Source organism: Cinclus cinclus, chromosome 2 (assembly GCF_963662255.1).
Source record: "Cinclus cinclus chromosome 2, bCinCin1.1, whole genome shotgun sequence".
Lineage (NCBI taxonomy): Eukaryota > Metazoa > Chordata > Aves > Passeriformes > Cinclidae > Cinclus > Cinclus cinclus.
In genome coordinates, this window is record NC_085047.1 from 44023790 (window position 1) to 44044877 (window position 21088).

At 37.7% G+C, this 21088-nt stretch overlaps 1 protein-coding gene across 4 annotated transcripts in view; it reads left to right on the top strand.

Moving 5' to 3' along the window:
• The window catches only part of GRIA4 (glutamate ionotropic receptor AMPA type subunit 4), a 216573-nt gene that overhangs the window by 62394 nt on the left and 133091 nt on the right, over positions 1–21088 (top strand). For all 4 annotated transcript variants that reach the window (XM_062514597.1, XM_062514599.1, XM_062514592.1 and 1 more), the window contains exon 3: positions 8402–8641. In XM_062514597.1, the coding sequence (XP_062370581.1) occupies positions 8402–8641 (240 nt within the window). The remainder of the gene's footprint in view (positions 1–8401; positions 8642–21088) is intronic.

Consider the following 21088-nt stretch of genomic DNA (forward strand, 5'->3'; position numbering starts at 1 on the left):
GGAACTTCCTACCATGTTTAACTTTTTAAAAAACTTCTATAGATCTGAAAAGCTTGGAACTCTCACATGTTACTGATATTTTTATCAGCTTTTTAAAACAGCCAAAAAAGAACTTCTGTACCAATGTGGATTCTCATTCATGTGACTATGAAAGGTAAATGCTGCATGTGGATTCTCTATGGGAGAGCTTTCAAAAAGAAAGTTTTGGCAGAGTTAGGTATATGTACGTGTATGTGCATTGCCAGACACCTATAAATATCAGATCCATGGAGTGCACAGGACTGGAGGACAAAGGCACAAAGACTGGATGATTTATTGTAGACAGAGCTGCGAAGTGCTTTTAAAAAGGAGAAAGATTTTTAAGTGTTCAGCAAATGTGAAATTCATGAGGGGTGTTCTATCAAAGAAATTTGCCAAGGCACAGAGGGAAAAGAAATTTTGTAAATAAACCCAGTGGAAATTTTTTCTTGTCCTGTAAAAACATTCCATTGTATTTAAATTATGTGGAATTATATATTAATGAAAGTAAAATACTTTAGTGGTGCCCAAGTTTTCAGATGGAAAGTATATAAAGATGAAAACAGTTGGCCTCACAGAAATTTATAAATGGCCAGGATGCTTTGTGTTCTTCATCAAGAAATTAGAGTTGTGAGCACTTTTAAGGAAAATAGAGATACATGATCTTTGTGTGAGAAATACCTGGAGCCCCTGGCTGCAAGTGATCTATGTCAGTCATATGAGATGGCCTCAGAGAAGGGCAGCTCCAAATCACATTGAATCGAGGGATGGAATGAGAGTTAAAAATACAAAAGTATTTTTCCTAAAGTGAGATTGTGTGAACAGTTTTTAATCTATCTATCTAAATGTAGGTGCCAAGCCTTTCATAATTGTGTAGTTTCACTTTGCAGTTAAAAAGAGAAAGGTACCTCTAGAGGATAAATCAGTGCAAGCAATTTATCACCCATTTTAAGATCGGTCTCTGGAATATACCCTTTTTCTATTTCAGAGATGCAAAAAAACTGCCAGAAACTAAACCCTTGACTTTTGGGTGGTAAGAACCAGGGGAGACAGACTCCTCCACTCTCCCTGTGTGACCCTATACATAAAAAACACACATGCTTATTTCATGACTTCTTTTGCAGTTGGCTTGGAAGAAACTTTAATCAATGTGTTAATTCACAGAGAGAAAATCTTGCCTTCATATGAAGCATGGAGAAGAGTTCAGAGGTTGGGTCTACAAGCCAGTTTTACCTGGTCTCAATGGTCTTCTCTTTTATTTGGGGCATCTCTCAGTGTAACCTTCAAAAGTTAATGTTCTGTAGTTTTGTGATCTGGTATATGACATTGTACATAAAGTACTGTATTACAAAGTATAAATTTATTTTAAAAGAAGAAAATACCATGCATGTTAGTTAAGCTTGTTCAATTCCATTTTCAATTCAATAGGCAAGAAATGCATGATCACTTTCTGATATTGTTTCAGGAATTGTCTTTGAGCAAAAGTAGTCTTTTAGAGACAATTCACAAAAATAATTTGTGGAAATGCAACAATTATTTTAAAAATGTAGTAAGTTTGTATCTTGTTTTGCAATATATTCTCACATCTGCAGCTGAACAAAGAGAATTGCATTCCCAAAATTACCATTTGATCTAGCACATTAAACCAAGGCTTTCATTGTACTTAGGAGAATATTTTTAAATGAGCTGCTAAGTCTCTTAGAAGAGAGTACTAGAAGGAACCCACTGCTGTGAATAAAAAACACTCATGAATGTTCTGTGTTCAGTGGATCTGTCTGTTGAATTCCAGTTAAATACTCTTGCACACTTTTCAGTACATCCTTAATCTTAGGCATACAGCCAAACACAATGATGTTTAGGACAAAGACTTATGTGGTTTTAGCATTTCAGAATTTACTATGGAGCTGCAAGATACAGGCCCACTAGGTATAACATTCATACACATTGGGGTACACTCAGAAGTCACATTGAGACAGCTGGACCATTGTGCTACACGTTTTACAGATATCTAATAGGAGTCTGGCCTTCCTGTCAAGTGCTTATAGTCCTCAATAGAATACACTGTTTAAACCTTGGAAACTGAGATGGGAGAATGCAAAGTGACTCGCTCCAGGGGATGAAATTAGTTTGAGATATTCAGTACCCAACATGCCAGACTTCTCATTATGCAATATCTTATTATGGGAGGACAAATGTTTGAGAGGAATAAATACTCAAGAGGGTAATGCTTGTGATTCATGTAGTGCCTTTTTGTTCACTTCAACCACTAATACGATGTTAAATTTTAGAGCACTAAGCTGGTTTTGGTTAAAGTTATGCTGTGATATTATTTCTGGTTATAATGCTTTAGATATGTTGCTACCTGACATGTGATATATGCCTCCTAAATGCAAGATAATTTTCTTGAAGGAACTTGTGATCAAAAGCAAAGGTAGATGATGATTTAGAGGCTGCAGGGTCTATAAATAGAACATGAATAGGGTTTTGTTGGATGTATTAACTATATAATTTGTAAAATCTCATTTCCCTTTTGTCCTATTTTAGATAACTGTATTTAGAGGTATGCTATGGTACACCAAACAATTTTTAAGATGGTAGCAAACTGGTCCTAATACATCTATAATGTTTTTCATCTACCCACTTTATGTAATACTGTTTCTCTTTTATAATCCCGTCTGTCATCTTATATCAGTGATTTAGTTCAGCTCATTAGGTTCATCTCAGTGTTGGGAATTTTTCTTAATGCAAGAGCATAATTTAGTGTTAAATCAGCAGTCTCAAACACAGCTGAGGAAGAGCATATGTGTTTCAAATCTGTACTGGATTTGGGTGCAAGATAGTTTAAAACTACAGAGGAATGTATTTAGATAATTTGTTTTTTAGTTCCAGAGCTCTAACTAGCCCTGTGTCCTCTTCCAAGAGGTGGAGGTCAGTGGAGTGATCAGGAGGAGGTGGATCAGAGAGCACAGAGGAGAAAGAGAGTGTTGGGGTGATCTGTGCAAAATGAACAGAAAGACCTTTGGGCATTTTAACAGGAAACACCAATCTCAAAACTGTTTTTAAAATACTGCCTAATCTCATCTCCAATGTCCAAGTTCTCACAGACATAAGTTGATAAATCATTTGACCTTAGGAGGCAGGTTCATATTTAGATTAAATTATTTGTCCTTCTGTGCTTCATCTCACATGTAGAACTTGCATCTCCGTATGGGTAGGCTGTACCTCTTGGAAGGAGTTCTTCATGTTGGGAAAATTTGCACACTATTTTTTACATCAGTGCTGGCAGGTACACAGCAGCTGAAGAAAACAGTGTTTATGACTGTGACCCATGAAGACATGGACCACTGATGGCATTGCAGACACACCTCAAATGAAAGTCTTCATGTGCTATTATAGTGGCTCAAGGAAATGTGACTCCCTAAATATACTTTTTTCAATTTGTTGCTCTCTGGGGTTTAACAGATCGAAGAAGTATAGAATAAGCTAAATTGGAAGGGACTCACAAGGCCCATCAAGTCCAGCTCCTGGCCCTGCACAGGACCATTCACAAGAGTCACACCATGTGCCCAAGCGTATTGTCCAAATGTTCCTTGAACTCTTCAGGCTTGGTGATGTGACCATTGCCCCGGGGAGCCTGTTCCAGCACCCAAACACCCTCTGGGTGAAGAACCTTTTCCTGATATCCAACCTAAACCTCCCCTGACACAGCTTCAGGCCATTCCCTCAGGTCCTGTCACTGTCACCACAGAGCAGAGATCAGTGCCTGTCTTTCTTTGGCTGGCAGAAGGGAATACAGGGACAGCCTCTGAGAGTAGATGCCAGGGGCCACTCCCATGTCAGACAGTTTTCAGCCAGCCCCAAAGCAGACCTGCTAGTAGTGAAAGCTGAGCTTGTCAGTGATGCTGTGGTACCTCTGCGATAACACATTTAGTAAAGGATGAAAAACACTGCATAGGAGCAGTGAGAACATGCGAGAGGAACAGCCCTGTGGTGCTCCAGGTGTCAGAGCTGATTCCCCTGCAGCCCCTCATGCAGACTGTGGTGAGGCAGCTGTGCCCCTGCAGCCCATGGACATCCCTGGGGATGCAGATATCCACTTGCAGCCTGTGGAGGATCCCACACCAGAGCAGGTGGAAATGCCCTGAATGAAGCTGCAGCCAATGGAGAGTCTACACTGGAGCTGGCTCCTGGCAGGAGCTGTGGCCCAATGGAGAGAGAAGCCCACACTGGAGCAGGTTTTCTGACAGGAATTGTGGCCTGTGGGGGACCCATGCTGGAGCAGCCTTTTCCTGAAGGACTCCTTAGAGAATGCCTACAACGTAGCTGTTCTTGGAGATCAGCAGCCCATGGCAAGGGCCCGTGCTGGAGAAGATTGCAAAGGATGGAGTCTCCTGGGAGGATCCAGTGCTGGATTGGACTCTCTGAAGAGAGTCAGACACAAGTTGTCATTGGCCCATCGCAATCCCTAATCATCATTTGGATGTCCAAAGCATGGGAGGAAGTGAAGAGACAGCAATGAAAGACTCTCCTCATATCTGAAAACTTCCACAATGCAAACTACTCTTGAGTCTTTCAGTTTTGGCACTTCCATAGTTTGTGTTTTTATGTCTGTCAACATATCTCCAATAATTTTCAAAGTATGCTCATAAAAGTGCATTTGTCACTGCTTCGTATTTAGGAGGGAAAAAGAACAAAATTTTCTTAGAATGCCAGTATGCAACTCTTTTGCCAAGCATAATTTAGTGCATTTTTTATAAGTGAAATGCCTTTAGAATTGTAAGAGAAATGGAAAAAGAATTGGCAAATTCAGGTAGTCATGTTTGCCGGGAGGCATTTTCTGAGAACTGTAGTGGGTTGGAATGCAAATCCTCGTGGCTTTGCTGATTTTGTGGTTGTTGCTGATTACTATAAAATTGATTCAGGAGTGTTGCAGGATTTCTGCATATGTTTAGTCTTCATCTCCATAGTGTCACAGGCATTCTTCTTCTCTGTGGGTTTTGTACTGAGTAAGAAAAGGTCTCATAACCCTCATCTTTGAATTTTTTCCTATCAAGGAGCAAAGAAGGACACTCTTTAGCTATTTCCCAGTCTTGATCTCAAGTATAATAGCACAAGTTTTCTTGGATCGGCTATTTCAGGACTTTAATGGTATTTAGATAATGTTTTATCACATTTGGATTTAGACTGGGGCAAGGATAGTTTGCTTTGAACATGAAAATTATTATTCTGTTACTCTAAGTTATAAGTACTTTAGGATCATATTATGTTATTTAATGATATTTCAAGTTTGACTCTTTTCTCCATCCTGAGAATGAATTCAAGATTTAACTCCACTAAGTGTACAATTTCACAGCTTGGCATTGATTTCTTGAATTTTTCATCATGTGGATTCCTACTGTAAGGACCATGTGTTACGAAAAGTACTCTGCCCCTGTAAAACTGCAAAGAAGTACAACAGCAAGGAGCCTTAAGAAGGATTTTGTCGAAACAAGAAACACATTAAGTAATTACCACTTACGTGAGGTTGGTGTTCAATTATTTCAGTTGTCAGAGTTAATTGAACTGTGTTTAAATATAGAGAAGGCCTGCCATATCCTCTTGTAAAACAGAGATAAATCCCTTTGCAGAGGAAAGTAACATACAGGATGTGACTGAATGAATTATTATAGAAGGCAGATACAATAAACAAATGTTTAAAAAGAATTATTTTAAAAAAGATTGTGTTTTTAAAAAAGGAGATATAAAGGATATTTGCTGCAGAAATGAAAGCCGAAGTTAGGGCTTCCACTGAAAAATGAAACTTTTAAAGGACATTCAAACAAAAGTACAAGGTCATTTAGATATTTAAATAAAAATACAGGGAATGGGAAAATAATTGAAACTGTCCTGTATTGATGATGGGACAGAAAAGCAGGAAAATCTTGTTGGAGATTTAAAACTAATAGATACTTCATATTGATTTTCACTCAGGGAGAGTGTTGATCTTAAAAGAGGTGTGATGACTAATGGGAACACAGAAGTCACATCTTTCTTCCCTGGTTCTTCAAGAACTAGTTTACTGAAGGGCAGATGCAATAACAAGGGCCTCTTACTACAGCTGTTAAGTAAGTTGTGATATGTATGGTCAGTGAAGTTATAGAACAGATTTTGATGGAAAAAAAGCTTTCAAATATGGATATAAACTGAAAATTTCATAAAATGCAACCAGAAGTTACTAAGGTAGACAGTATAGGATTGATCTCTATCTTCCAGTTGCCAGAGAATGCAATAAAATAGACATGCTCTTAAGAGAAGTGATTTGTGGAAATGAAGACAAACAGAGTCAAAAGACAAGCATGAAACTGTGAAGGAGATGGCTACAAATTTTGGTAGAAGAATAGGTACCAGACTGGAGAAGTACAATTACAGGAGAAAGATTATAAGTGTCTAATTTTACAGCAGACAGAGATAAAACATCAGGGTACCATGATGGAATTTGCTGGAGAGGCAGGTAAGTACATCAAGCAGAGCAGATTAAGGCTTTAAGCATAGGAGTAAATAATTTTAAAGGAGTGCAGAAATATGCATGGCATGCTGGAAAACAAATAGGGACTAATGAAAATAGTCTGCTATAAGCAGAAACTCAGCATTTGCAAGTGGCGCAGAATGAAGAAGGAGTCAACTTTTGATCCCAGCATGATAATCACTGATGTTCAGATTTTGGAAAAAAACAGTGTCTTCTTAGGATATGTCAGGAAAAAATAGTTTATAGAGATGGGGAAATAATGTTAGGAAAAAAAAAAACAAACAGAAAACCTTTAAGTGAAATTCTCAACATGTCAGTCATCTGTGTTCAAGCAAGTTGAGATGGGGCTGGGAAAGCAGAGAGCAATGCTTCCTGTGATGATCAGTGGAATGACAATGGAATTAGTGGAATCATTTGAGGGGTCTATGGGAATCTGTTTTGTGTGGTCCAGCAAAGAAAATACTAAGAGGGTTTGTAAGAGATGCATATATTGAAGGTGAATTTAGATAAAGGAAGAAAACCTTTGAAAACGCTTTATTGATATAAAATCTGGCTATAAAAATCATTAGGATGGGAGTCATAACAGTGGAGGAGAACATAAAATCATAAAACTGCCCTCAAGGTACTTACTCCAGTTCTGGCATCAGAACTGGGTAAATCACCCAAACCTTTGGAGAAAAATGCACAATTTGTATTTTCAGCTCTTTATGCAGTAAATGTAATATGAAAAAAAATAAAGCTGAAGTGATTTGAATTTGCTAAGGGTGTACATTGTACCCTGAGTGTGCTGTACATACAGAATGACTGTGAACTTCAGGCTGGTGGGAGGGTGTCTTAAGTTTTCCCATGTTTAGGCAACATGTAAGAATGGACTGTGAGAAAAGAGGTTCTGCAACAGGAGAGCATAGGAAATACTGAGAGAAAAGCATAGGAGATATGGCGATCCCCTGACTGCTTCTTTCTTCATGTTTTGTGATTCTGGGAGAGGTAACACTAATAATGATCACACAGTTTCTATTATCTTGGTTTGTGCTTCAAAAATATGGGATTTTTTTTGTAAGTCCCTTTATGAACTGATAGAAATGCAGTAATTGCTCAAGAAAATACTCACATGCCTACTTTTATGTGCAGAGATCAGTTAAGTCCTTACCCAGTCTGATGAAATCAATTGAAGTCTTTCCCTATGTCTTATATGAGTCCAAGAGCAAATCAAAACTCAGAATAAATATTCAGGTCATTTATTTTCTGGTTTTCAGTTAGCACAGAATAGAAAGAAAAGGATTTGGGCAAAAGTCAGATCACATTGACTTACTGTGTTTTACTTAAACTGCCCCCTTAAAGTCCAGGAGATTTTTCATGAAGTAGGTTTTTACTCAATGTCTCTAGAAGAGTTTTAACGTACCACCAGGGCATCCTGCTTAAAAGGGAGCAAAGGTTCTACATTGTTACTGTTCAGAATGTCAAAATTTCACTTGCGAGGTCAGTAACATTTTTTGGATAATTTTCACATTTCAGAACATGAACATTTTTCAGTTCAAGGTAATGGAAATGCTCAATGCCTGATACTGTGTAGAGCTATGGGTTTTTTCCACTGGTATGCAAAAACACATTATTCATTTTACATTTTATTTTAGAGAAAAACCACTATCAATAGTTTAGTATTCTATTAATAGGATCAGAAGGTCATGACATGTAATTTAGCTATTTATTTATTGGTTTCCAGAATAAAACACATGTGAAAATTGGATGTAACTGTACAGGCAGAATTGCAAATCTTCAAATTAAAAATTTGGTGACGTTGGAATGTGAAAGTTCATGTTTACAGAGTTGGTCACTACTTAAACTCTGTTTGTTTGCTTGTTTGTTTGTTTGTTTCAGTTTGCTCCCAGTATTCTAGAGGAGTTTTTGCCATTTTTGGACTATACGATAAGAGATCAGTACATACCTTGACCTCATTCTGCAGCGCCTTGCACATCTCCCTCATCACGCCAAGTTTCCCCACGGAGGGTGAGAGTCAGTTCGTGCTGCAGCTGCGGCCGTCCCTGCGGGGAGCCCTCCTGAGCTTGCTGGATCATTATGAATGGAACCGCTTTGTTTTCCTCTACGACACAGACCGAGGTAAGCTGTGACCCAGCTTCCTTATCTCCACCGTTCAAATGTCTTTTGCAAGAGCTGTGAACTTTTATGACCTGTCGGGAGCTTGGGGAGCCAAATTTTAGAGGGCCTTTGAGGTGAAATACCTCTGACTGAGTAGCTGTGCAGCAGAAGGAAGAACTCCTTAGTCTGCAAAAATTGGGTATTGGATTCACATAGTATGTAATCGACCAGCCAAAGCCTGTGCTTTAAGTCTAGAATACTAAAATCTTTAATAGTAGTGAAATAAAAACACAGTTCAATAAGCAGAATGTTACAGCTCTGTTCTCTGTTCAATTCACTTCCCAAGTGACAGCAGTACAAAGAAGTGGAGAGGAACAGCCACTTCTCTGCATCTGCACTGGTGTACGCTGGGATGAGAGTGAGCCTGTGGGACTTCCAAGCTTTGGAAGGTCAAGGCAGAGTAAGGCTCTGCCCTCAGGCTGTGCCAGAGTACTGGAGGTCAGAAGCAATACCTGCCAGGCACGATGTATCCACAGGCCAGAGAGGGAGGGAGTGCTGCCACAGCCTATCTTCTACTCCTTTCAGCTGGAGTTATCTTTGTGATGGACTACACTCTTACAAAATGTATAGTTAATTACAGAAGAGGCTGTATTTTTCTGCCCATGGTCTCCATTCCACATCCCAGTGTATCTCATAACTGTTTAAGTGGTAAACTGTAAGTGCATCTCTGTATGTCACCACTCAGTGAAGAACTGAGAGATCAAGGCTGTTCTCTTGACTTGTATGTTCATTCTGCTGGCAAAGTCTTTGTTTGTGCAATAGGACTGAAACAGCTTAGCTGAGCTTCTGCAAAAGAGGCAAGATTTTTATGTTGGTGACTTGCTTTTGGGGGGAAGCAAATAGCATAGATGTAGTCAAATAATTATTTTACTATAGCTGTTTCAATATAGTTTCCCATGTGGTCAGTCTATTCCAGAATTAAAGTGGCTTTATTCCAGTATAATTACTCTACAGAAGAAATAGGGAATTATTTAATTATTTGAATACGGCTGTAAAAATTAATTTTCTCATACATATAAGCACTACATTTTGGTGAGCTTTTACCTTGATATGCTGCCTAAATATCTGAATTTGAATCAAAATTAATAATGGAAGAAAATGAAAGAATTTGTATTGTTTCATATTTGTTTGTTGTTTTTTACTAAATATACTTTTTAATGCTTGCTGGACTCATGAAGGAGGTTCTGGGAAGCATTATAGAATGCATTAGTCAACTGGAAAGAGAAAAATATAGCAGAATTTTAAAGTATTTCTACACAAGATATAGTAATGGGTAACAAGAAAACAAGTACAGAATTACAGATGTGGTCTTAAAAGTTCAACAGATTGTTAAGTAAAGACGTGCACAACCTGCACAACCTTTCTCGTCTAAATTCACACACTTAATTAGATTGAAACATCATTTTTGAGCAGGTGATATCGCACCAAGGACAGTTTCAGAACAGAGTCTATAACAACATGGTTAATAATTAATTCTTATGGCACTGAACTTGGCCACTCTGAAGTCATCAGCACGTCTTTGATAAAGACATGACATTTTCTGGCTTGGATTCAGGAGGTGCTGCATTGGGTAGTCTCTCAAATTCTGAGTAGGTCTTATGATGCAGTTTCATGCAGGAGAAAATAAGATTCAATGTATTTTTTTGGTATTAAGAGTACTATAAAGACACATAACTGTTGAGTAAATTTTCACCGTCTTTGCACAAGACAAAATTTCAATGTGAACCTGAGATAATGCTTTTTAAAAAGTAAGCATCACCTGACTATCAGAGTAACTGTAAAAAGAAAAAAAAAAAAAACCTTTAATGTTGAGTCACAGAATCTCTGTCAGTGAGGCCAGAAATTAACCTTGTCCAGATTTTGTCGGAGATCATTCCTTTACATGCCAGATGTCTCCCTGTTTCTCTGAGCAGCCCCATCAAAGCAAATGGAAGGAAGGTGAACCCCCTCAGCATTTTGCTGCTGGGCTTGTAAATTGATCTTTGCTGCTTAAGTGGGAAGCTATGAATAAGCTCTTATGGGGGAAGGTAAGCAATAAGCCTAAATTCCAACCTGACACAGTAGCTGTCTGTGAAGAAGGAAGCATTTAGCAGATGTCAGTATTGCAAAAGGCAGAAGTCCTTCACAAAAGTTACAATGATGAAACAGACTTGGGCAAACCTTCAGCAGTGGTGGACAAATGAATGTTGTTTTCAGACCTGCTTTCCAGCCTTTCTGTCCTGCTTGATTCTTGGTTCTGTTGCATGTGATTCAGTTGCTGCTCACTCTTGGGGGCTGAACAATTAAATCCTATTATCAAGGTAGGTTTCTCTGTTGTATCATTCCATTCATCTCTTTGACAGCCCCTAAGCTCCCTGCAGAACCCCAGTCTTGAATGCTGGAGCTACCTATGTTAACATTTCAGTGTAGGTCAGGAACGTACTTTTGTTGCATCTCTGTGTTGCCACATACCACACTTGGGGTTACACCCTGTAGCAGTCTTGGACCACACAAACTCTGATGAGGCTTCAGCTATTATGTTAAATCTGCCTTTCTGATGTACTGCCAAAGTCACAGTCTGGAAAATCACTGTCCTGTGGCAGAATGAAGATACTAGGAAAAATGGCAAAAATACAAAATTAATTGGATCTAGCAGGGGACATTATGGAAAAGGAGAGCAGGTTTTGCAAGGGGCATTAGACCTAAGAGAAAGATGAAGAAAAATTCAGCTCATTATTTAACAGGGAAAAGTGAGCAAGTGAAGAGTGATGCGGAAGGCTAAAGCCTGAAGGGTACTTTTGTTTCAATACATTTCTCTTTCTCTTATCCTCCTTCCAGGTTTAAAAAGGTTCAATTATAACCTGATGCTTAATACAAGTAATATTAACAGCAAAGTGCCAGGAACACAGACAGGACGGGGAAAAAGCAGTCTGAATAACATCTATTTGAGTTGTGCAAAACATAGTAGGAAAGGGCTGGAATAAAAACCCTGCCTCCTTGAGATACCCAGAGGAAAGGGAAATCCAGCAGGAAAAAAGAGCTCAGGTAATATTTGATGTGATCTCTAAAGGGAATTAAGAAAAAAAAAAAACAAAAAACCCACAAATGAGTAGAGCAGAAGAACATTCAGTTTATATATGTTCTATTATCATGACTGAGAGGTGTTTAATTTAAAAAGAGGCATATAATCAAGTGGAGCTGTGTATCTGTAAATCCATGGGATTTTTGACCTAGCACAAGTATGCCTGTAGTGTGATTTCACTAGCTGGTGACAACATTTTCTAGCACCAGAATGAAAACTTTAGACCCTGAAACCAAAGAAGAAGGCTGAAGGAGTTTGTGTGACATGTGAGAAGCTGTTTAAGAATAAAATCATAGAGCAATTTAGGTGGGAAATGACCCATAAGGTAAAGTCCAACCATTCACCTAGCACTGCCAATATCCAATATAGACTTGAGCGGTTCAAGAATTGAGCCTACAAGAGGTCAGTGTTAGTTTTCCACACCATGTGCAGCCTTATAGAGAGCTGGAATGGCTGAAGTTGCTGGTTGAACTGCAGGGGTTACCCAGAGCTGAGGGGTCCCAGGATGGAGAGTGGCAGAAGGCTGTATAGCAGTGTAGGGACACATAGGATACCAGGGAGAATGGCAGCCAGCAAGCTGGAAACTTCTTTCACAAAATGTCAGCATCCATTTGAATTCAGCTGTGTTTCCCAGCAAGATTTTTCAGTCCCTGGCCGTGACTAAAGTGGGGAGCACAAAGGGTAGAGCTACCAGCTGGCCTAGAAGTTGCTTCAACAGAGAGAAGGACTAGGTATATTCTAGAATAGTTATATTCTATAGAAATTAGGCATCATGTGTAAACCTGCTCATGTACCTTGTACTTTTTTCTTGCCCTCCACTCCTTTTAAATACATGTTCCTAAAGTCAACTCTGTTACAGCTGCAGATGAGGAAAATAAGCTCACTGTGCACATGGTGGATTTAATTTTCCCACATTTCTGGGTAGTGTTTTGATAGCAACTCCTTTAAAGTTGAAACTCTATGACAATCAAAACCTTGCAGAAGGTTTATACGAGTACTGGTGGCCTGTTAGAATTAATCCTACAGTACACAGAGTAGCAATCTCTAGGCTTTTGTCTCTAAGAACTCGTGGAGGATAAGTGAGTCCCAGAAGAGAACAGAAGATGTCTGGAGAAGGCAAATAATGGTACGGGAAATTTAAAGCTTTCCCTCCTTTTTTGAGGGAGATTATGGATTTTATTTACAATCAGTTTATCAGGCTAATCTAATTTCCAGCTTTGGCAGAGCATCTGGCTCAGCAGGAGGCATCAGCTTTGGTGTATCCAGGATTAGTACCTCCAGCAATACTGCCTCGGTCCTGACTTTCTCACAGAAAATATAGAAAAGAGATGTTCAACTATAGCAAGGCAATTTGAAAAGTAGATACCATAGCCCCAAAATTTTTGCTAGTAACATCTTTTAAAAGTAAGAGCAGGTATCAGGTGAGGCACAAGGGATTTGTCGGTGAATTCGCGTGACAGCACGGAGAAAGGCTTTGGTGGGTTCCTGAGCCTGGCCAAGGTATAAGTGGTACAAAAAGGGCTCACGGTTCAAAGTGATCTGCCAAATAGATAGTTCAAGAAGGTCAAATGTGATAAGGTGGTATAAAGGCTAAACATAGTAGGGAACAAGTATAGATACAGAGTGCAGAGTAACTGTCTCAGAATTAATATCATGGAATATATTTCAGTTGAGGTGAGCCATAAGTGTAATGTAAGTACAGAAAGCCATACTGTGTCCAATGAAGTAGAGATTATTCTGAAATTTAAAAAAAAAAACCCAAAAAAACGTTGCATGTGAGACATGAAAGCTGAATATTGCTCTCACCTGGCTGGCCATGCTGCTGTGTCACACAGATTTCCACTGCAAAAGAAAGCATCAAAAATATTAAAAAAAAAAAAAAATCCTTGCCCTTTTAAAGCACCGAATATTGTTTTCAACTATAACAAGAGCTTTCAGTATAAGTGTAGCACAAGGATCCATTGCTGGAATGGCACTGTGATTACTGACCACCACATACAGATATGTTTCAAGGGTCCACTGAAGAGAAAGAATATTTAAGAAGAAAAAAAAAAATGTAGGCAGATTTAAAGTGTTCCTAGGAAAAATGTTTCAGTCAGGTTAGAATAAGCTGTTGAGGTTCTTACTACTAGGATAAGATTGTTACCTCTTCAGAGGTTTTGAAGAACTTGGTAATATCCGCAGTGGTGATGGGCTTTGCTATATCCACCTCAGATGATCTCTTATGTCCCCTCAGGATTTTTTATGTAGTTGTCATGATTTCTCTAGGAAGCTGGGAATGGCTTCTTCACAGTACTTGGGACGCTGAAAAGACAATTTTCTAAATTTTCTATTATGGAGCAACTTTCAATAATATATTATTTCTATTCAATTATATATAAATAGCCTTTGTAAAACATTTAGTACATTCTATTATTCAAAAATCAGATCAAAAGCATTCTAAGTGAACAAGATAAAAACACTGTAAAATCAGGTTGAAGGACTATCATTATGATATGGTACTCAATATGTTATCATTAGCTGGGCCTGTAGGTGCTGGAAGAATTGGTCCTACATCGAGCTTTACTCAATATTTTTACTGCACTTCTGAATTTTTTCCACGTCTCAGTAGTGAAAGTAGTGGCAATGTAATAGCAAATTGTAAAGTTATTTCAATACCTCAACTGAGAGAGCTAAACTTACTAAAGTCAGTAGTGATATAAACATATAACTTATATTTTTATGTGCATAAAAATACTGAGTCAAGGCTCTTATTTTTAAAATAAGTTAAAAGGACAAAGAGTTGCTAACAAAAAGCAAATTGCAGGTGGCCTTACTATACAGTACTGAAAAAAAATGGTTGTGAGACTAAGTGCTCTTTATTTATTGTTTTCTGCATAACACTGTTAAGCCCAAAGCTACATCACTCTTTCCCTAAACTTCTAGAATAATATCACAGGTAGGCCTGGAAAAACAAGTTATGTCTTGGATTGTAAAGAACGTTATGTTGGAAATCTGACTTTGTTCAATTGCAGTCATTCACTTGGTCTTAGACCCTTTTTTCGTTAGTATCACCATGAAGAATTTGGTAGGATTCCCACAGTATGAATTTTTCATCCTACTGATCTTTGGCAAAATGTCGGATAATAAAAAAAAACATCAGGTCATGTCTGGGTCCAGTGGAAGGTTCTTACTTGCATCATGCAGTTTTGTCCCAAACTTCTGTGAAATAAACATCAGTGTTGTCAGGACATTGAAGAAATATCGGTAAGAAAAAACAGTATCCAATACCTGCTAACATCATGCAGGTTTGAACTTTTCCATATTCCTCACTAGATCTGGTTAAAAGCTGTTTGTCTTCAGCAAACACTTTTACGTGGGCAGTGAATCATGTCACACATATTGGGATCCAGCTACTGCTGTGTTTGTTCTTTTCCAAAGTTATATTGTAATTTAACAATGCAGGCCAATCTGGACTGATACACAAAACACAGAAAAAAAAGTTTTGTCAAATATCGGTGAATTTGAGAACTTCAATAAGTTTGTCATATGACAAACTGTTGTCTGTATCCATAACTGTAAATTTCATGATTTTAATGAAATACAGCAGTGTGCTTTATCCATCATTAATTGGACTACAGCAAATTTTGTTTTGCCAGTGTTAGCTCATAAATAATTATACCAGCAAAATGCCAGCTCATCCTCATCTTCACCACAGGTGGTAGCAGCTTGAAAACACAGGTAATAAATGCACACGTGAAACTGAAATGCATCTGGATCCTAAAATCAACATTAGTAATGATACTGTGACTTTGCATCTTTCCCTTGTATTGCCACTAAAGAGAAGCAATACTGGTAAATCAACGGGATCATCATTCAGTTTACTATGTGTGAAAAATATTCCAAGAGCTTCCAGAATTTTTCATTTAACAAAAGTGCTCCTCTTGCTGACTGAAATGGTTTAACATTAGATCAAGGTAGAAATTAACAGAAAATGTAGGTATTGGAATCAAAAGTTGATCATCAAGTGTACAGATGAGTCCCCTGACTTTGGTATTCTATATAAGATGTGGCTCAAATTATGCTGCATCAGAACTTTTCTGTGTGTTTGGTCATCTGGCTAAACACTCAGAACTTGGAGCACAGCCTAATATGCAAATGTCATAGAAATATATAGAAATATATAAATCCTAAAACATGGAATAAACTGCTAATCTGAAGAACTTGCCTTCCTTTATTCTTAGTGGGTGCCATGTAGAAGACAAGAGACTCATGATAATTTTAAATATCGCTTTTTAAGTTGCCATGCCAGTGAATCATCTCTGCCCTTTCTAATGATTTGTTTGTGACAGTACTGTAGAATCCTTATAGCTAAGTTCTTTTCTCAGTAGCATTTATCTCAGTTTTGCACATGTGTAATACAAGATTATGCCTGTAACTTCTATATGTTTTCATATTCCAACATCCAAATATAAATAACATTGCAACTTCCAATGGCTTGTTCTAATGATATCAGAGAATTAGAGAATAGTTAATTTGTTGTTACCTGCATATGTAATACATTCCTTTAACTGAAAACATGACATTTTTATCTGGTTTTTACACACATTCTGTATTTACTTGAGAGCAGGGACAGTATGGTCTGTAATTATGAATGTCTATTTCCATTTACTTAACAGCTTTTCCACACAAGGATGTTTTGCTGCAGTTAAGGAAAAAAGTGACTTCATTCCACTTTTTTCCTCAAAAAAAAGCTCATGTATTGGCATTTTCATTCTAGATTTTCTGAATAGAATTAAGTTCAGCTGCTCTTACGAGTTTCAAATAGCAACTTTGAGCAGATTTCTGATTTTATTATTATTCAGTCCCAGATAAGAGGAGGTGTTTTATATATGCAATGATTGGACTTGTGTTCATCTTTTCTGTGGATCAAACAAATTACTGTCAGGGAGCAAAGCATTAAGCAGAAATCTGTGTTATGGTTCACTAGTATTTAGCTTTCATAATAATATTTAGGGTAGACTTTGCCCTTCTTTACATAAATCTATATCAGTGGTATCACGTTTGACAAAAAAACTGCCTTCAGTGAAGACAGCCTTGCATCAGCATAACCCAGAGCATCTTTTCTAAGTCTGAGGCTGTGCAATGTCACCACTGCACACTGGTCAGTAGTAACACTGCAGACAGTTGATAGATGCAGCACCCAGCAGCCTGGACCACCAAAGGAGGCCTTGAAAAGACTCAGACGAGGAAGCCAGCCACACATCCAAATGCTTGTGCTTTAGAGATTCCTTTCAGTATGGACATCCGAGTCCTGCAGCTGCTGAACGTAGCCTTTTATATGGCCACAGGTGTTGGCTTCAGTGCTGGCGCACGGGGTGGTAGCAAACAAAGGGGAGCATAGTCAGTGCTGCCAGAGACCAGACGTGGTGCCAGTTTAATGCTGAATGTAAAACAAATACTTCTGCCAAGTTGTTTCTAAATGCTTTTTTAGTTAGAAAAATTAGCTTGTCTTTTGAGAGTATTGTCTATGTGTTGATGAATGTTCCAAGTTTTAATACAGCATAAAGCAGGCTTTTTAAAAATGAAAATAAATAAACAAGATATAGACTTCCAAATATCAAGGCATACTATTTCATTTTTATGCACCTGTTCAAAAATGTTTTAAAAATAATCAAATATGTTTAAAAAATAATCAAAATGTATAAGGCTAGTTTAATTCTTCATGATCCCTCCTTGGCATACCTGTGAGACATATATCCTTTGTATAGTGTGAGTTACTTCTCCAGAGCTGGAGCAGGAAGTAAAGGTAATTCTGTTTTAGAGTAAATCTGTGTTTGTGTACAAAGGTATTTCTAGAGTTGCACATTCTTAATTCAGCTGATTGAGCTGTCATTCCATCATCTATGCAATCTGTGATTTTAGGGCTACATTTTCTTCTTCTGTGAAGAAGCATGTTCCAGTGTATTTAGATGTTCACTATTCTGAGATGCATTTTCCCTGTAAATGAAATATATTTTAGGTGGTTCACTCATAAATTACAGCTGAATCCTATTTGCATACATATTTATACAAATAATTTGTCTTTGGTCAATTCCAGAAGGAGTGGTTGAAGTGTAGACATCCTTTTAAAATGACTGACTGCTTATCACAGTGCTACAGATGCTATTTCTGCCTCTGTACAGGGAATTTCCTGCACTAGTATTTACAGATAACAGCATTAGCAGCTGCTTCTGTTACCAAAGTTGCAATGCATGTTTGAGGTATTTCACATTTTGCAATTGGAAAGAAGACCAAAGGGTCCTTTAATCCTGGGGTCTCAAAATCCCTTTTTTGTACTACTACCTTGGTGGATTTTAATATTAATGCACACCTGGATGCTGCAGGATGTTTTCCTTTGGACAAGAGGCATACATTTTGTTCCAGTGTGACTTCGGCTGCAAATGGCAAGCAGAATATTTAATGTGGTTTTGAAGATCTGGGATTAATAAATGATGGAAGTGCCACCAAAGAGAAGGCTTGTAAATACAAAACTGTTTGCTAGTGTAGGTCCCTGGAACAATTACACACATTATGTTAACCTCTCACTGGGAAAAAATAAAGAAACTATCCTGGGAGTAAGGACTTGTATCCTAGATCATCCCTCTCCTAAGGGTGAGTCCAGTCAGCGTGGGACAGTGGGCTTGGGAAGGTCCTAAATACATGATTTTATTTCATAAAAGGTATTGGAGCCAAATTTCCTCTGTAGTGAGCTCAGAATAAGAAAACTAAATAAAAAATGTCAAGTGTATGTAACATAATAAACCAGTATTAAACACGGAAAAATAATAAGCAACATTGTTAAAGTGTGTTATTCAAAGAAGTCTCTCATACCAGAGGAATGTGTTTGCAGATACCTCTTATAAAATTATTTGATATGTATTAATAAATCAAGTAGAAAGGAAACAGTTTACTATGTTAGTAAACTTGATAAAAGTAAGGCTTCGTGATATCTCTGTCTTCAGTGATATCCTTCCTGTAAAAAGCAAAGTGGTCTCCTTTATATAATGGGATAAGGAGGGTTTCGAATAGACCCAAATTGTTCAAAACTCTTTTTAAGAATCTTTAATAAGGGAATAAGGCAGCTTTGCTAAATTTACATTATAAACATTTTACATTTAGAGTACAAAGCAGGTAATTAACCTGACTCTTAAACATAAGTACTATCCCAATCAAAGACCTATCAATTATTTTTGTGTGGAATCTACTTTTGAGGGTGTGGATGAATTTTTATCTTTATATATATGTGTGGGTGTGGGGAGGGTGTGTGTGTATATGCCTAATGATAATATCTCCTAGCTTTGTCTGGATGCAGAACAGCTGAAGTCATTTAAATATCAAAAATCTTCATATCTTGCAAATTCAAATCGTGCTACTGAAAAAAAAATAGCAGTAATTTTACATTATATTTTCTTCTTAATTTGTGTTTTCATTCTCATTAAGAAATATATTAAAACCAGTATTTCTCAACATCGCCATTATTTTTTTTTAAACTATTCAAAGTAGGAACCTCATAAAAAACAGCATTTTCCCGTGAAGGGCATTTTGATATTTGTTTTTTCAGGGAAAGAGTTGGAGAAAAAATGTCCCAGCTAATTCTATCAAGTAATTGTTTTACTGAGAAAATAATATCCTTCTTCTGAAGTGTTAAACAAATGTGTTTTAAAAGACCAGTAAGTCATTGTATATACCTTTTCATTTGTGTCTTTTGCTAGATTGATTTCACATCCAATTTCTCCTCAAATAAGCAAAGCATTCTGCCAGGTATTTCCTAATGCAGCTACATGCTCTTGATCTTGAGGCAGAATGGAAAACTCTGTTCTGGATCCAAGGGTGACGTTCACTGTGTGCTTTTCTGCACAGGACTTCTATTATTCTGTGAAACATCCCCTAACCCCCCCCCCAGCTGATGCAACCTTCTCTCTTGTGATCTCTTCATTACCCCTTGTGAGAAGAGGAACTTCCATTTCCCTCTGTATCAGAATTGTTTCCTTGCGAGTTCTGAATCTCTGGACCGTGGGTAGAACTGCAGAAACTTTATCTTCTATCCCTTCAGAAATTCTTCTTTGGTAGGGTTTCCCAAAACTCAGCTGTTCTGTTGCTTGCCTTTCCACTGCTTCAGGGAGTTTTAATTATTTTCAGTTGCATTATCTTGTGAATCACCTCAGGATCTACCTCAGCATTGCTGCTTTCACATATTTGCCCAGATTTATTACCTTGATTTTGCTTTTCTTTTCCTCTTTGATAACTTGTATTGGCTTTGTTTCCATACCTTCTTCTACTCCTTTTGCCACCTTTTCTTGTTCTATCAGTGCATTCCAGTAAGCCGGGTCCATTTTCAGTTCTTATATGTTATTTCATAGTCTGGGAGCATCCCACTGCCACCTATTTTTATTTCTGCTATTTACAGTTATCATAGCTCACAGGTTTTAGCTTGAAAATTTAGAAAAAACAAACATGTAATAAGATTTAAATTTAGTCTGTGGCTGTCATAGTGGAAAAAAAAAAGCAGTTTTGCCTCAGGGTGAACAAATAGTTAGCAATGTCTTTAATGCATGAACATTCCAGTTTGAATGAAACAAAAGACATAAAAAAACAAAAACCCAAAACAAAGCCTGAAAGCAGATGTCGATTATTTTTTCTTTTAGTCTAAGTCATTTTAGAATGAGAAAGAATTCCAGTTTTTGTTTACTTACTTTACTTCTGCTAAAAATGTCTATGGTTTTCACGTGCCTGAATCACCAAACAGCAAAAGGAGAGATTCACCAAGTGTATTATCTTGTGATCTCGACTGCACTTCCAAGCTTCCAGACAAATGGTAATAGGAAATGCATAGAGGTGCAGTATTTCATCTGTACCAAAAGATGAATTATCACAAGTAGTTCTAAACACAAAATTACATAATTTCTCCTCCTGCAAGTCAGGCACGTCGCAGTGACCACTGCACAGCTGCTGGTCTGGGCGACATCCAGGCAGACATAGTCACAATTGTCTCTTTTCTTCTGGGTCATTCTGAATTCCTTCAACAGGAAATGGAGCACAAGCAGAAAGTTTTAAAAACATCCCAGACATGAATCAACAAAAACCCCAAACATCTGCTCATCAAAGCTCATCAGAAAACAGTGTATTTTATTTACACTACTCTTCTGGGTGTACTGAGAATGCCTAATAAGGCTAGAGATCACTGGAAAATGTTGCTGGTATGAAGTGTACATTTCCCTTTCAGAATAACTGGCCTAATCTACTCAAAATATGTGGACTACAGTGTGCTTCTCTGCCATTTTGTTATTTATTTTAGCATAAAGTGATACAGATCTATTAAAAAAGCA